Source organism: Psittacula echo (assembly GCF_963264785.1).
Source record: "Psittacula echo genome assembly, chromosome: 12".
Taxonomy (NCBI): Eukaryota; Metazoa; Chordata; class Aves; order Psittaciformes; family Psittacidae; genus Psittacula; species Psittacula echo.
The window spans coordinates 14,897,402-14,913,672 of NC_137747.1; the positions used below are offsets into that span (position 1 = coordinate 14,897,402).

Below are 16,271 nucleotides of genomic sequence, written 5' to 3' on the forward strand. Positions count from 1 at the left end.
CCCAGCACGGGCAGCTCTCCTAGCCGGAGGTGAACAGGCTCCTCCGCAGCAGTGAGGAAAACCCCAGCATCCTGTTATCCTGCTCTTTCCACCTCACCTCCCCTGGAAAAACAAACACCCAAAGGCCCAGCAGCCAGTGAGAACAGCCCACATCTGCCGGCCTGCGGGAAGGTACATGAGGCACCCAGCCGGGAGGAAAGGGCTCCAGCACCAGGAATGATCCCTGCAGCTGCCAAACCCTGCCCGTCCCGGGAAGGACCATGGGCGGTTTGGGAAAGAAGCAGTGTTCTAAAGAACCACAACTCACTCGTCCCTTTTCAACCCCATTTCCAGGCTGAGAGGCAGCAGCAGAGCCCAGTGACACCAAAGTTAATGCTGCAGAGATTTCATCCAGGAGATGCACGTGCCCTGTAACTGCTGCCTCCGCTCTGCAGACAGCACAGGGATGGCTGTAAACTGGGGAGACCCCACCTTGACCTGCATTCCCCCTCTGTCCTGCTCCTTTTGCTGCCTGGGCTGGAGCAGCAGCTCTTCTAATGAAACGCCCTGCATTGAAGCTCCTCCCCTTGGGGGACAGGTAAGGAGTGTGTTGTATTTTGTTGCCTGAATTCTGGATGCAAATAGATGCTATTAATTAAAACAAGAGAGATGCAGCAGGCTGGCTTTCAGCTCTGCTGAACCAGCCTCAATGATCAGAGGGATGGAGAAGCTCTCCTATGAAGAAAAGCTGGGATTGTTCAGCCTGGAGAAGAGAAGGCTCCTTAAGGGGAGACCTTATTGCGGCCTTTCAGTACTTAAAAGGGGCCTGCAAGACAGATGGGGAGAGTTGCCATAGGACGAGGGGTGATGGGTTTAAACTAAAAGAGGGAGGTTCAGGCTGATGTGAGGAAGAAACTCTTTATAATGAGGGTGGTAAAACACTGGCACAGGTTGCCCAGCGATGTGTGAGCCATGTGTCCAGCACCAGCCCTCGGAGCAGGACTGGAGGAATCCCCCTGCCCCAGGGGAGCACATTAACATGGAAACCAATATGAGGGGTCAAGGGGCTCAGTTAACATCACAGGGGAAAAGCATGTCCCAGGGACGAACAGAGGCAATAACAGCACCTCAGGATGAGGAGGATGGAGGGGGAATGCAGCTGGGAAAAGCAGCCGATGCAGCAGCAGCAAACAGCGTGGTGGAACTTACCTCCTTGACAGGGAAAACACAGAATAGAACAGCTTGGGTTGGAAAAGACCTTCAAAGCTCACCTAGTCCAACCCCCTGCAATGAGCACCTTGTCCCTTCTCTTAACTCCTCATGATGGATCTTGACCCGGTTCCCCTCCCTTACCTCCATGATGGTTCAAGCACGACATTTCACCCTTAGGGCATCACTAAGAACCCCACAAGCAGCGACCCTGCTGTAGCCCATCAGCCTAGAAGCCAAGCAGGGGGATGATCCATGGTCTCATGGACCTCAGAGAAGAAGAATAAAGCAAACAGGGTGGAGAGTGACAAACAGAACCCAGCTGAGCCCTGATGGGGTGGCCAGAGCTGCCTGTTGGCTCCTCAGTGTCTGCCTCCTTGGGTGATGCCAGCTGGGGGTGAGGTGTTTCACAGTGTTCCAAAGCAAAGGCTGAGGTTTCAGAGCAAAGATGAACCCTTCCAGCTCAAACCCTCTGTGCAGAGGGTGTTCTCTCTCCTCTTACCTGTCCTCCCGGTTGCGATCCAGCGAGTAGAACTGCTTCCGGAGCCACCTGAAGGGAAAGGCACAGACACACTGAGCCCCGGCTCCCCCACCTCATCTGCTTCACTGCTGCCTTTGGAAGCTCTCAATGCCCTCAACCCACTCCCAGAGCCCTCCTCACCACCAGAGAACGTGGAGGACGAGGACAAGTTCCTCACCTTTCAATCTGCAGAGGGGTGGCAGCCCTCAGCGTGTCAGCCACCAGCCAGTTCAGCCCCTTGATCCACATATTGACCTCGTCCTCGGAAGTGGCTGTGGAAAGTGCACAGGAGAATTGGGAAGAAGCAACACAGAAGCTGATCACCAACCAAACCTCTTGGCACTATCCCTAGCATCTTATATCCCCTATTCCTTCCTTCATCCCCTTCTGACAACAGCTCCCTCCCATGCAGATGCTCTGGCTGACCCCTCTCCCTTCTGAGTTCCTGCTGTGCTCCCTTGGGATGCCCATGGCTGCTGGACCCCATCCCCTGCACACCACGCTCTCTCCTCCCTGCAGTTCCCCAGAGCTGGGGGTTGTCCTTGTCCCCAGGCCTGGTCACAAGCCAGCGCCTGCTTGGGAATGTGCCAGCTCCTCCGTAACCTCCCTGCCAGCAGCTCCTGCCCTCTGAGGGCAGAAGTGCTGCCCCTGTCCCCCTGTGCTGCAGCACCAGCCACAAGGCAGATTTGCCATGGGCCATGGATGTTAAGGAGTCAGCATCACCGCCTCCATCAGTGCTGCTCTGCCTGGGTTCAAACAAGACACAAGGCTGTGTACTCACAGCAGAGAAAGGGGTTGTCTGTCAGCTGAACCACCACCAGCCCGTCCTGTCTGAACAGGAGGAGCCTCAACAGCACAAACCTCCCCGCTTTCAGTAGCGAAACATAAGGCTGGTGCCCCAAGTCCAGTTTAAGTCAACAGATGGGGCACTAAGGAGAGCGGAGACCAACACCTCAGAGGTACCGAGGCTTCGTGAGTCACCAGCATCGTTTGGTTGCTCAAAGCAGAGGTGAGATTTTAACACTTCCTGCGTGGGGCTGATGGACACCAACATGCCCAGAACGCTCCATCTCAAGCACACCTTTGAAGGAGGAGCTCCAGTTCACCCAACTTCTGGGTTTACCTGGCAAATTAACTGATTTAACCCAGGGTTGTAAGTGTACCCTTCAGAGAGCCGGTGTCACCTTCCTCCAAAGACACCTCCTCAGCTGGTGAAGAGAGCACCAGCCCAGGGATACGCTCCAGCTCGCTTGTGGAAGGATGCATCCAAGTCTGGGTGCTGTAGTGGTGAGGTGCCTGCACACCCCTGCCCTGGCACAGCCCCAGGCCACGAGTGCTTTACCTTGCAAGCTGAGGGTCTTCAGCCGGAACTCTGTGCCATAGAGGACAACAAAGCAGTGAGAGTGGTCTGGTCGGAAACACGGATCCTCCTGGTACCGGTCAAAGTCACGCGAGTTCCTTCCTGGACGGATCTCTTTGATTTCACGAATATCCACTAAGAGAAAGGGAGAACAAAAAGGAGTTCAGTGAACAGCTTGAAATTCCCATGTGGATAGAGAAGGAAGAGCATGGACAAAGTGGCTTCGGTCATCTGAAGAGCTGGATGACCACCCCTTACATGACAGCAGACCCTATGGTGCTGGGTACCAGGCCCTGGTGTGTTTCCTGGCAGTGCTGGAAGGCAGGGATGGGATGGTTGCCCTGGCCCAGGCAGAGCTCCCACATGTCCAGGGACAGCAGTGCTGGGGCTGGTGCCTTGTAGAGGGACTGAATGCATGAAGGCACTGCTGGGGAACGGCTGGACTTGATGATCTTAAAGGTCTTTTCCAACCTTCTATGATTCCATGACTCCATACTGAGAGCTCTTTCGCCCTTTAGCTTCACACCTCACGTTTTCCTCTTCCTCCACCCAATGCACATCTGCAAACGGCACATTTTTTGCCCTTCAAGACAGCAGCTCTTTTTTTCCTTCTTACAGAAAGCTTTTTTAGCAAGATGCACCCTATGAGGGACAGCTCCTGCCCCGCTGTACGAGATCCTGCAGCTCTTGCCTTACAAACACCAGAGATTCAAGATCCACGCCTCTCCAAATCCAAGTTACACACTGAAACTTGAGTTGATTCTTGTTGGTTTAAGCAACCTGATTGTGCCCCTGCCTCCCCCATCCCCACTTTTACCCTGAATTATGTCTCCATTATCTGGCATCCCCCCATCTCCCCTGAGCACCACCCAGGGCAGTCCCTGCCTTCAGGCACATGCCACCTTCACCAAGGAAACTCCATCCTCCCCAGGCGAAGCAGGGCGAAGCTGCCTCTGCGCCCATCACCTCTGGCCTCTGTTCATAACAAAGGCACTGAACAAAGCTCAGTGCAAGGATCAACCAAGCCCAAGAGATCCGGTTGTGGTGGATCCGCCACAGCTCTGGAGCAGATTCAACTGCAAGAACAGCCCCTCCTCATGCTTCCAGGCAGGATCCTGCTCTCCACCCCACTGCCAAACACCCTCCAGAGAGAAAACATGCAGAAAAGCATGGAAACAGCTCTGGAGCTCATCTGAACCACAGACACCATCAGGGAGGGTGGTATCAAACAGCCTCAGCACAGGGAAGGTGCTGGTCAGAACAAGAGCTGAGAGAGGTGGGACAACAGCTCAGGGCTCCCGCCTCTCAGTTTTGTACCATACACAAATCCCATGGACTTCATTTTGGGTTTAAATGGCTTCGTTCTGAAGCTGTGGCAGCAGCAGAGGGGCTGTTGTCAGGGGGCAAGCCCAGACTGCAGAGGAAAGCTCAAAAAGTTGCATCTCTTACTAGATGGGCGATGGCAAGGAATCAGGTCATGAAGGGGGTTCATTTGGCTGGACAGGGCTGGGGCTGGTGATTCCAGGGGGCTGTGCTTGTTATCCTCATGCACATCCATAATGTCATAGAATCATAGAATAGTCAGGGTTGGAAAGCACCTTAAGATCATCAAGTTCCAACCCCCCTGCCATGGGCAGGGACACCTCACACTAAACCATGGCACCCAAGGCCTCATCCAACCTGGCCTTGAACACCACCAGGGATGGAGCATTCACAACCTCCCTGGGCAACCCATTCCAGTGCCTCACCACCCTCACAGTAAAGAATTTCTTCCTTAGATCCAATCTAAACTTCCCCTGTTTCAGTTTGAACCCGTTACCCCTTGTCCTATCACTGCAGTCCCTGATGAAGAGTCCGTCCCCAGCATCCTTATAGGCCCCCTTCAGATCCTGGAAGCTGCTCTGAGGTCTCCACGCAGCTTCTCTTCTCCAGGCTGAACAGCCCCAACTTTCTCAGCCTATCTCCATACGGGAGGTGCTCCAGTCCCCTGATCATCCTCGTGGCCTCCTCTGGACTTGTTCCAACAGTTCCATGTCCTTTTGATGTTGAGGACACCAGAACTGCACACAATGCTCCAAGTGGGGTCTCACGAGAGCAGAGCAGAGGGGCAGGATCACCTCCTTCGACCTGCTGGTCACGCTCCTCTTGATGCAGCCCAGGATACGGTTGCTTTCTGGGCTGCGAGCGCACACTGCAGCCGGCTCATGTTCATTTTCTCATGGACCAACACCCCCAAGTCCTTCTCCACAGGGCTGCTCTGAATCTCTTCTCCGCCCAACCTGTAGCTTCCTCCATGGAATGGCTGAAGAGGGCAAGATAAACTGCAAGCAACCAAGCCATGGACAAACAAAACCCACACACAGTGCCACCAGAGAGAATCATAGAATCAGCATCATAGATCATAGAATCATAGATGATCCAGTCCAACTGCTCCCCAGCACTGCCAAGGCCACCACTAACCCATGTCCCTGAGGGGCTCGTCTACATGGGGTTGAACACTTCCAGGGTCGGGATGATGCTAGGGCAGGGCAGGCAGCACCATCGCACCAGGCTGTGGGACACAGGGACGGCATCACTCTGAGGACGTTCCCTCAGCTTTAGAGCTATTGTCCCACCCCAGCAGCAGCCCCCCTGGGCAAGCCAAGGGTGACCAAGCATAAGGCAGCAGTTTGACCATCAGGGCCAGCCCAGGGTGGTGGGAGCTGAGAGGCAGGGACAGGCAGGGCAAAACCAGTCTGGGGCTGGTGAGGAGCAGACCTGCCAGGCTCCATGTGTGCGTGCTGAGCTTGATGGTGCAGCTACAGCATAATCCTGGCTTCTGCTGGGGCTCATGGAGAAGAGGAGCAGGGAACTCTAACCAGCAACCTCGGAGCTGTGCTCCTCTGCAACGGGCAGTGGTGAGCAGGATGGAGCTTTGAATGTCAAGCAAGCAGAAGAGACGCTGGTAAGGGAGAATGTCCCCAGAGGAAATTCTGGAAAAGGACTCTCATTGCCACCAAACAAAGAGAAAACAACCACAGCTACAAGAAAAAAAACCAACCCCAAAATCTGTGCTTCCTGGAAAAATAGTTCCTTAAATGCTCAGGGGAATCAAATAACAACATCTCTGAGTCACGTTTCCAAAGCAGATGATGCTTCTGAGCAACGCGGGAAGGAGATCACTGCAAACCTGGTGTGTAATCCATCCCAATTAAACTCCACTTACTGAGCTCGCCTTTCACTCCAATGTGCTGCTGTTTAACACGAGGCAGAAATAGGACCTGCTCATCACCCGCGGCAGCACTGAGCTGCAGCACAGGATGCTGCTTGCTCCAGACAAGCGCCACATCAGCCACACACAGGGCCTGACTCTGGGGAGACTCAGAGACCCTACATGAGGAATGTGGGGTCCTCTCCTGATGGGATACACCGTGCAGCACCATGGCTGTGCATGTGGAGATGGTGGCAGCCTGGCACAGAACTTATCCAGACTGATCACTGCAATAACCTGATCTAGTTGAAGATGTCCCTGCTCATCGCACGGGCTTGGACTTGATGAGCTTTGAAGGTCCCTTCCAACCCAAACTGTTCTATGATAACCCTCCAAGCTCACCAACCTGGGGCAAGAACACAGCAAGACCCAGTTCCGTGGGGCTGCAAAGGGAGGACAGACAAGCTTTCAGGAAGCAAGGGTGTGACTCCTTAAGGCTTCACCTACCCTTCAGGAATGAGCTGGCTGGAAGTTCAAACGTCAGCATGCCCTGCTGTAACCTGCCCACCGCCTCCATCCCCAGTGACACAGCGTGCTAGCTCATATCTCCGTTAAGGTCTCAGCATCCAGAACACACAGGGCAGGGCTGAAGTCAAATCCTGTCTTTGAAGGATGCAGGGCTCAACCAGCGCAGTGGGGAAGAGCTGGCACCAGGGTCTTCATGGCTGTCACTACTGAAGGAAGGTGCCGAAGCTGCACACCCAAGATCCAGGCAGCGGCAATGCTTAGGGCAAGCGAGGCACTCACCAAGGGCAGGGGCAGCGGCACCGACCCAAGGCAGCGGGCGAGAACCCACGCACCCGCTGCTGCCGGCTCCTCTCATCCTCCCAAGGTGCCCGCTCCGAGCTGGGTCTGTGCAGCCTCCTCCTGCCGCAGAGCAGCACAGGAGCCTCCCAGAGCCGCGGCTCAAACACCTTCTGGTGGCGGGGAAGGAAATGACTCTGGGCAGGAAGCGCAGCGAGCACGAATGCCCCCGCTCGCACCTCCAGCACCCCTCTGCCAGGCGCCACGTGCAGGGGAAGGGGCGATGAAGCCACCTTCCATAGCCCGGGGGTGCCAGCTCCGGGGTGAGCCCAGCTCTGCACAGCACCAGCCAGGTCCCGCTGCCGCCGCGGTGCAAAACCTGCTCCAGTGGGTTCAGCAGCTTGGGCTGAGCTCTGCTCAACCTCAGCTCTGCTGCCGGCACAAAGGCTGCCGGCAATGGAGGCAGAGCCCACAGCCCATCTGCCCTGCCCTCCCTGGGCCCACACCATCGGCCCAGTGCCGCTCTCCCCATGCTCCCATCCCTGTGGGCCAGACGCGTTATTCCAGGCAATAAACCGCACTCCAACCCATAACTGCCTCCACCACAGTGCGTAAGAGCCCCACACAAAGCTCAGCCACCTCCTGGTGGCAAACAGCAAACCTGGTGCCCAGCAGCCTCCTGCCCTCCCACCTGGGACACCTTTGTCTTTAACCCGCCCTGGCCTCTGCCCACCATGGGACCAAATGTCAGGGGCTGCTGTTCCCACACACTCAAAACTGCTCATAGTGCCTGCAGAGCCCCATAGCTCTGCAGACCTGCAGGGAGGGGTGTGAAGGGAACCCAGACCCAGCCTTCAACAGGGGGTGGCAATTCCAAAGGAGAGGGCAGACAAGTGGAGGCGAGCTGGGAGCACAGCAGAGAATCTCCACAAGCGCAGTGGAAGGAGAGCTGCAGAGTCCAACCATGGCTCCATCACTGCTCCACCAGCATGCTCCCCAGGTGAGCGGTGCCGTGGTGACAGCAGCTCACATGTCCCACCATGGGTCTGCACCTTGGGTCCGTGCTGGCAAAGACTTACCAAGGATGCAGCCCAGCTCTCTCAGCCTGGCTCCAGAGCAGAGCTGCTCCAGCCCTCGCAGCATCTCCATGGCCTCCTCTGGCCTCGCTCCAACAGCTCCACGTCCCTCTTGTGCTGCTGCCCCAGAGCCGGATCAGGGCTGCAGGGGGGTCTCCCCAGAGCACAGCAGAGGGGCAGGATCCCCTCCCTGAGCTGCTGCTCACGCTCCTTTTGCTGCATGTGGTAAAAATGCTTTCGATGTGCACGTGTGCAAAAATAACCCTGTCATACCACAGCGTGCAGAATGAAGCAGCACCATCTCCCTATCAGTATTTCAGTGGATATTCAGGCCAGCGCTAGGGAATAGGAGCAGCAGAGCCTGGAGGAGGACCACAGCCCACCTCCTCCTGCCAGCATCCCCCCAGCACCCTGCCCAATCCGGGGCTGCTCCACACCCACCAGCACTTGGGACCTGCAGAGTGCATCCCAGCACTGCCCGGCACGGAACCCAGCACTCAGAACCCCGGTGGTCCCAAGGGAATGCCGAGCGTGCGCTGAGTGCTCCACTGGATGGGGGCCAGGCTGCGGCCCCGCTCCTGCCCGGCGCTCTTCACCGAGCCCCTTCCACGCGCCAAGCTCAGCCCCATCCCCACGGGCACCGGGGTTGCTGGGGACTGGGGCTGACGGTCACCACCCGAGCTGCAATGTGGCTGCACTGCAGAAGTGAAGGTGGCTCTTACCCAGCGTTACATTGTGCCCACAATGAACACAAGAAGCAGGGTCCTGCACTTTGTATCCCCTCTGCAGGAAGCAAATCAGGAACCCAAACCTTTCAGAGGGAAGAGCTGTATGTGCCTCATTAGTGCAGGTTTTCACAGTGACCATAGCACAGCCTCACAACCTCACCAGCTTCCCTTAATCGACAAGGCTAAAGCAGACAGTGTAATGGTGAATTAAACGTCTGTGCACAGACGCAGAGATGAGGTTACCGCATCCTCCTCCCGGCCGTGCCATCAGCGCTGCTGTGCATCAGCTATCATGTTTCTGAAGGACAATCCTGTGCCATTAGCAGATGGATTATACAGACAGGACAAGAAACTGGCTGAGGACTCTCATTTGACCTTACTCTTTTTCAGAGGACAGGAAGCTCGGCTGAGGCATCCATGGGGACCAACAACACCACCAAACCTGCAGCACCCTGTGCCCCGGTGAATCCCCCATCCCCTATGAACTGAAAGTGGCCATACTGCCCTGCCAGTGAGGCACCAAAACCCCTGTAAGAGGCTCTGTCCCTCCCTACTGCTGCCCCAGGGAGGGACACAGCCACCCTGGTGCTCAGGACCCCCTTGGGTCCCAGTGCTCTTGCTGCTGCAACATGCAGGTACTGCTCCTGCCTCAGGAGAAGATGCAGGTAAAGCTATTTCCCCGTCCAGACTCAGCTCACTCATGTCTTAGGTTGCTCCAGGAGGTTGCTTCATCTCAGCTGCCACCAGCATCAGCAAGCAGCAAGTTTTGCTCTGAACCACTGCAATTTGCCAGGAAGCAACTGTTGGATTTAGCTCTACCCCAGAAGCAACGACATCCATGCAGAGAGCACCTTGGGAGAGAAGGTGCTGGGAAACAAACAGCTCAGCGGGCTGGAGGTGGGATGGCAGCAGTTAGCCAAGGTGCCTGGGACAAGGCTGGGTCCCAAGTCAGACCCCGGCTCACCCCTCAAGGATCTCAGTCACTGAGCATGGAGCAGAAGGGCCTGGCAGAGGTGGAACTGCCCTGGGAGCGCAGTGAGCAGCGAGGCACATTGGGACACAGCGGCTGCTCTGCGGGCACCCCCGCTTCCTGCCCGTGCCCCCGCTGCTGCTCTGCCCTTCACCACATGTGCTGCGGCTTCTGCGCTCCAGCCCCTCCCTCCTGTCCCCCCCGAATCCTTATCGGTTGCAGAGAAAGAGCAGATGCACAGGGAGATTAGAGATGCTCTGCTGCTGCTGCATCGCTCTGTGGGTCATAGTCACAGCCTGGTTTGGGTTGGAAGGGACCTTAAAGCTCATCCAGTCCCAGCCCCCTGCCACGGGCAGGGACACCTTCCACTAGAGCAGCTTGCTCCAAGCCCCGTCCAACCCCACCTTGAACACTGCCAGGGATGGGGCAGCCACTCATGGTTACTTAGAGGGTGGTTGAGAAGATGCAAGGAAGTGCCCTTCCTCCTCCGTCCCATGCATCCACGTTACAGGCTAGAGCAGGGAGGCAAAGATCCTGCCCAGACATCGTGCTGCTCCTACAGGGCACTGAGGACCTCTGCCCAGGCTGACCCAGACCTTGCTGCTGCACCAGCTTTAGCCTCATGCAGGTGGCTTTCAAGAGCTCACGAACATCCTCCAGACGCTAGAAGCAGAGGTAGCTGCGGGCTGGGAGCTGCCTGCCCCGTGTCATCAGCACATCTCTCCTGCTCGCTCTCGGCTGCAAGAAAACGTGAGTGAAAACCCCAGAGCTGATCCCCCACATGAGCGAAGCAGGATGTGCTATCTCACAGCTCTGCCACAGCCCCACACAGGCGGGCTGGCAGCTCCCACTCTGCTGGTCCCACACCGTGCCCATCACCACCACAGTGCAGCTGAGCAGGTGGTGTTGGACCCATCTCTGCCTCTGCTGGGCTGCATGGCCTTGGGCAAAGCACTCCGGCTCCTTCTGAGCCCCCTTGGTTGTACCCCTGGAGCTCTGGGGATGGGGAGAGCGTGTCACCAGGTGAGCACTCACTACCCAGTGCCAGCGGATGGCCAGCAGCTGAGCAGCAGGGAACAACTCCACACACCCCAGAGGGACCCGCTCTCCACTCTCCCTCTCTGCATCCCAAGGCTGCAGGATGCAAAAAGCAAATGTTGCTCCAGCCCCACTTCCAGGCTCTCCTGCCCCAGCAGATCACCTTCTCCCATGGAATGCGATGCTCATACTGGCTTGCCCAGGTTCTCTCATGGCACTGGAAATGGAACATCCCATGCAAGCTGGTCACAGGGCTCCCTTCACAGCCCAATGCGCGCTTCAATCCAACTCCACTTAAGTGCACAAGGTAGGTGGGAAGAAACATCTCTCCCTCACCTGAGCCATAGCTCATCCCTGGGGTGGCCAGCAGGGAACACTGTGGAAAGAGCAAGGGCAGGGTGAGCCTACCCGGTTACCTCCCACCGCCCAAACCTTTGCAGTTGGGGTCTCTCTTAGAGGTTCTCGTATCTGACTACAGCAGGATGCAGGCACCCAGTTTTGGGACAGCCACTGAGAGCAAGGATGAACCCCAAGCAACACAAATAGGCTGTGAAAGACAAAAGCAGAGTCACAGCTCACGGGGCAGAACTCACCCAGCGCAGTGCTGGGCCTGGGAGCACAAACTCCCACTGGCTGGACACCAGCAGCCCTGTCCCACCAGCACAGCCCTGCGAGGGCAGCTCCGTGGCAAACACCAGTGAGGGCCCAGCAATGCCCCTCCCGGGATGCCTCAGGGGTCCCCCTTGTCCTCCATGGGAATCCCATCTGTGTGAAGCTGTGGGGTTTTGTGCCAGGATTTCGGGATTCTACCAAACCCCAGGCTGGGCATCCAGGGCTGCTCGGCGCATCCCCTCCCATGCTCAATCCTGGCAGCCGCAAGAGCACCTTCACCACACGGAACACAGGAGCATGTTTCCACCCCTAACACGTGCAGAGCTGCTCCATGCAGGGTAAAGCCCTGGCCTTTGCTTGCGCAGATGCTGCTCTGAAGAAGTCTGTGTCCCTTCCCTGATGAAACCAGGCCATGGCAGCCACGCTGCAGTCACCAGCCTGCTCATTTTGAGAGGCACAAGCTTCCACTGACTCAACTGGAAAGGGGAAGCTCAGCACCGGTGCCTCTGGACAGTCTGTCTACGGATGGCTCCACGAGCCGCCCCAAGGTGACCTTCTTCCTGCAGGGCATCAAGGGCTCCATCCCCCTCAGTGGATGGAGTGACCTTACAGCAATGAACCAGGAGGATGGGGAAGATGAAGGTCTGCGAGCCCAGCTCCTGCAGCCCACCTCTCCCTTCCCTCTGGGGTGGACACAGCACTCAGGAGATCCAAGAGGAGCCGCAGAGGGCAGGGATGGATCGAGGGACACCCGCACAGTGCTGCAACTCGGCACGGAGCGGGATGAGGAAGCTGCTCCACAGGGAGAACGTCTGTGTCACATCTCTGCATCCCTCTCCTTGGGCTTTCCCTCATGTCCCCAGTCCTCGGCACATGTGAGGACCCCTACCCACTGCCAGCGCTGCCCGGGAGGGGAAGGGACCGAGCACACCAGCATGGAACAAGCAGGGAAAAGGGCAGACACAGCAATGCAGCAGCTCCTGAGTGCACAGGCAAAGGCAGAGCTCTCAGCGGGACAGCAGGAGCTTGGCTGGGCCAGAAGGGAGGTTGCCGGAAGCCCTGGCAGGGGTGGATGTGGGGACCTGGGTGTCCAACAGCAGCAGGAGCTCCTGGGGGACTTTCACACTCAAGAAAGGCACCTTCCTGACTCCTCCATGCCTGGGCAGTCGCGCCCCATCACAAAGCAAGTGCAGACAAGGGTGACCACGCACTGTCCCCAGGACAGGGCACAAAGGCAAGGGGTGAAAACTGGAGGGCACAAAAGCAAATGGCAGTGCTGCTGAGGTGGCTCAGTTCTCACCCTTGCCACCAGACGATGCAGTCAAGCTCCTGTGACAGCATTTAAGAGCAGAGATCACTGCTTGGCCAGGACATTCACCGGGCAGCAGGGAATGGCCCAACCCTGTCCCTGCCAGGGCTTGAGCTCTTCAGTGTCACAGAACAGTTGGGAAGAGGACAGGATGAAGACCCCATCTGCTGCCGAGCCATTCGAGGTCACCACAGCAGCCTGACCTCTTGCCCCACCACACTCAACACGAAAGCTGTTTTGAGCCAGCAAGGACTGAGAATTCCCGACAGCACAGATGTGATTTCCAGATGTGTGCCATTATCTGCAGGAGAGGCCCCAGACGGCTGCACTGGCTCCACTGATAACACAGGGAAAGGCAGAGGCACCTCCTCCTGGAACTCTCCATGCGAGTCACTTCCACCATGAGCGAGGAGGATGCCATTACCAAAGCGGCCGCGGGTGGAATCAAAACTGCTCTGTCCCAGAGTGCTGAACAACGGAAACACTGATGGCAAAAGGAAAACTCCACTTCCCTTTTCACCAGTTTTGCTGCATGTGCACTAACCATGATTGGACCACGGGTGGTGCTGGCTTCACCTTCCATCGCCAAGGCAAGATGGAAGATAGCCATGGCATCTTCTTACAGCATCATCCAACTGAAGGCACTGAGCAGACACTACCTAAGCCACACACCACCGTAGCAGGAGGCATTATCTTCAGTTTACATGGCAGAAGCAGGAGCTCCTGGTGACGGCCTTCACACCAGGCTCCTCTGCCACTTGGGGTTGGTGTTTTCTTAAGGACCTCACCTGGCCTTTATTTGGTGCCCAGAACCAGAGACCTGCTCCTGCTGCCACCCACCAGCCTGCCCCTTGGCCTATGGCAAACCACGCTCCAAAGTTCCACACTCTCATCTCCAGGCCTTTGCACAACATGCCCCAGAGCCCGAGCTGCTGGGGATTCACAGGGACGACACTCCAAGCCCTTGAGAACAGGCTGGCACAAGGCATTAAAAGATAAACCAATTCCTGCTGCTTTGCTGGGAGGGAGAGGCCAAGTTGTGCCCAGCAGATTCCCACTGCCCAGGCAGCCTGGGGAGCCTGGCACCGCTCAGGGTCTGCTTTGACACGGGACAGCTTTTTGGTCCCCTGAAGCTCAGAGGTCTGTGACCTGAAAAGGATGATCAGGACAAGGATGCAGCTCGAAGAGAGGGGGGTACCCAGAGCACCTGTCCAGAGGGACCAGGGGTGGATGAGTGATGCCTGCAGCACTGGCAGAGGCATCGCGACGAGGCCGCAGGCTCCCTGCTTCTGCTCTGCTGCAGCCCAGGAGCCGCGTCCTTCGCTCACCCGGAGCAGGACCACGTCAGGCAGCGCCTGAGCCCTCAGCAAACAGAGCAGCTCTCACCCTGCACCAGCTGGGAGGCAGCTTCACAGGGCAGGGTGCCAGAGGGTGAAAGTCCTCTTGGACATCCCATGCCCCAGCACCGCAGCCACCCCCATTCTCTGGCCCGGCTTAGGGCTGGGGACCTCATGTGCGGGGACAGCCCCTGGAGAGGGCGAGGAGGGATGAAGGACACCCCAGCACACGCAGGAGGGTGTCCTTCAGTCACAGCAGCGGCACTTCTGGAAGCAAGTAAACAGGAAAGAGCTGCTCAAGCAGCTGCTCTACCCTGCGGGGTACAGCTGTGACAGCCGTCCCCGATGTCCCCGCTCAGCGACAGCCATTCCCAACCCCGGCTGCTCCGATTGACGCTCAGACAGAGCAGGATGGGGGCCCTGCGCAGCACAAAGCTGGGAGGAGAGGCACAGAGTGAACTGGGGGAGCTCCAGCAGAGGTGCAGGGCAGGAGAGCACCGTGCTGGGGCAGCGCATGGTGTCAGGAGGCAGCAGAGCAGCCTCTCGCGCTCCCATGCCTGCCCCACAGTCCTGGACGGACCGCAGCACGCTGCCTGTGCATCCAGCTCCTGCCCGGTGGGTTTGGAGATAGAGGGAAACGGCAAACCCTGAGGACAATTCACCCTGCGAGTCACTACCCCACATGGGCAGGCACAGCCCTCATGCACCTCGTGCAGGTAAAGGCAGGGGGTGAGCAGAGGGGCTGAGCTGCACACGCGAGGCAGCACAGCCCCGGCTGTGATGATCCCACGTGTGAGGGCAGGAAAAAAAGGTCACATTCCAAGCAAAAGAAAATAAATACGTTTGTAAGGAGCTGGGGAGAAAAAAAAATCACCCCGGAAGGCTCAGTCCTGCCCTGCGCCAAAGCCAGCTCACAAAGCAGCCCCGCAGGGCACCTTCACCAGGACACGTTCAAACACGAGGTGGGTTTGCCACCCGCAGGCACTGCATGGGCAGCACGAGGCTCCCCCCGGCCAAGCCTCAGAGCCAGCGGTGTCTGCAAGCACGAGGCAGGAGCCGCGGGAAGCACGGGAGAGCCTGCCCCATCCCATGGAGCTTCCCATCATCCCTCCAGCCAGCCCAGTTCAGCACCCCCAGCTCCCAGCCGAGCTCCGGAGCCACGAGACCACACAGGCAGCGGAGACGAGGAGCAGTGGGAGCAGCCAGAGACGTTCAGAGCTGTCGGAAAGCTCTGCTGACTTCCCCAGCTGCAGCGCTGCGAGCTCCTGCCGCAGGCGCCAGCCCTTGGCCTTTGGGGGGCTCATGGTGCTCCACAACCATGTGCAAGGTGTTTGATAGGGGATGGGCATCTGTCAAGAGTGCCCAGAGAGCTGGGGCAGGAGGGGTGAGCCCGGCACAGCTGCGGGCAGAAGCAGACAGCCCTGCCTGCAGCTCCGAGTGCTGGCACATCTTTAGAAAGGCAGAAAACCCTCAGAAATCAGGATATTTCTAATTTAAATCAATACCCAAAAGCTCTTTCCATGTAAAACAGCTCGTTGTGGCACACAAAAATCCTCAAACCTTAAAGATTAAACAAACCCATGTCAAAGGAAGGCCTTCCCCAGCACTGCAGAGTCCCTTTGCAATGGCCATCGTCACTGTGTCCCCTCCTGATGTGCCACCTCCAGCAGGGAAGCCACATCCATTACAGGGATGAGCAGGGCTGGTGGAACGGAGGAAAAGCCGTGAGGTCCCCCCCGCCCGACAGGATGCAGCTGCTGCGCAGAGGATGTGCTACAAACCAACCCCATCACATAGGTGATAGCACAGGAGAGCCCAGCACACACCAGGGGATGTGTTTGCTGTGGCAGTCACAGGTTCCTTTGAGCTGGCACACACTGAATCATGTTGTCCATACGGCTGCAGGTACCTGTGGAACACACAGCCCTTTCTTCTTTCATCCTTCTCTAGAGAGGCATCCTTCTGAGAAAACCCATTTCATCTGTTCTTAGAATCAACCAGGTTGGAAAAGATCTCTAAGATCATCCAGTCCAACCGCTCCCCAGCACTGCCAAGGCCACCACTAACCCATGGCACCAGCGATGGGCATCGCTAACAGCCGGCACATCCTCAGGATGCTCACAGGGTACGCGCTGATGA

At 57.3% G+C, this 16,271-nt stretch overlaps 1 protein-coding gene across 2 annotated transcripts in view; it reads right to left on the reverse strand.

Moving 5' to 3' along the window:
- PLCG1 (phospholipase C gamma 1) overlaps positions 1 to 16,271 on the reverse strand; it is a gene marked incomplete at its 5' end in the record, with an annotated part of 43,341 nt that overhangs the window by 21,459 nt on the left and 5,611 nt on the right. For both annotated transcript variants that reach the window (XM_080627552.1, XM_080627551.1), the window contains 3 exons: positions 1,691 to 1,738; positions 1,887 to 1,980; positions 3,051 to 3,203. In XM_080627552.1, coding sequence (XP_080483678.1) covers positions 1,691 to 1,738; positions 1,887 to 1,980; positions 3,051 to 3,203 — 295 coding nt within the window. The remainder of the gene's footprint in view (positions 1 to 1,690; positions 1,739 to 1,886; positions 1,981 to 3,050; positions 3,204 to 16,271) is intronic.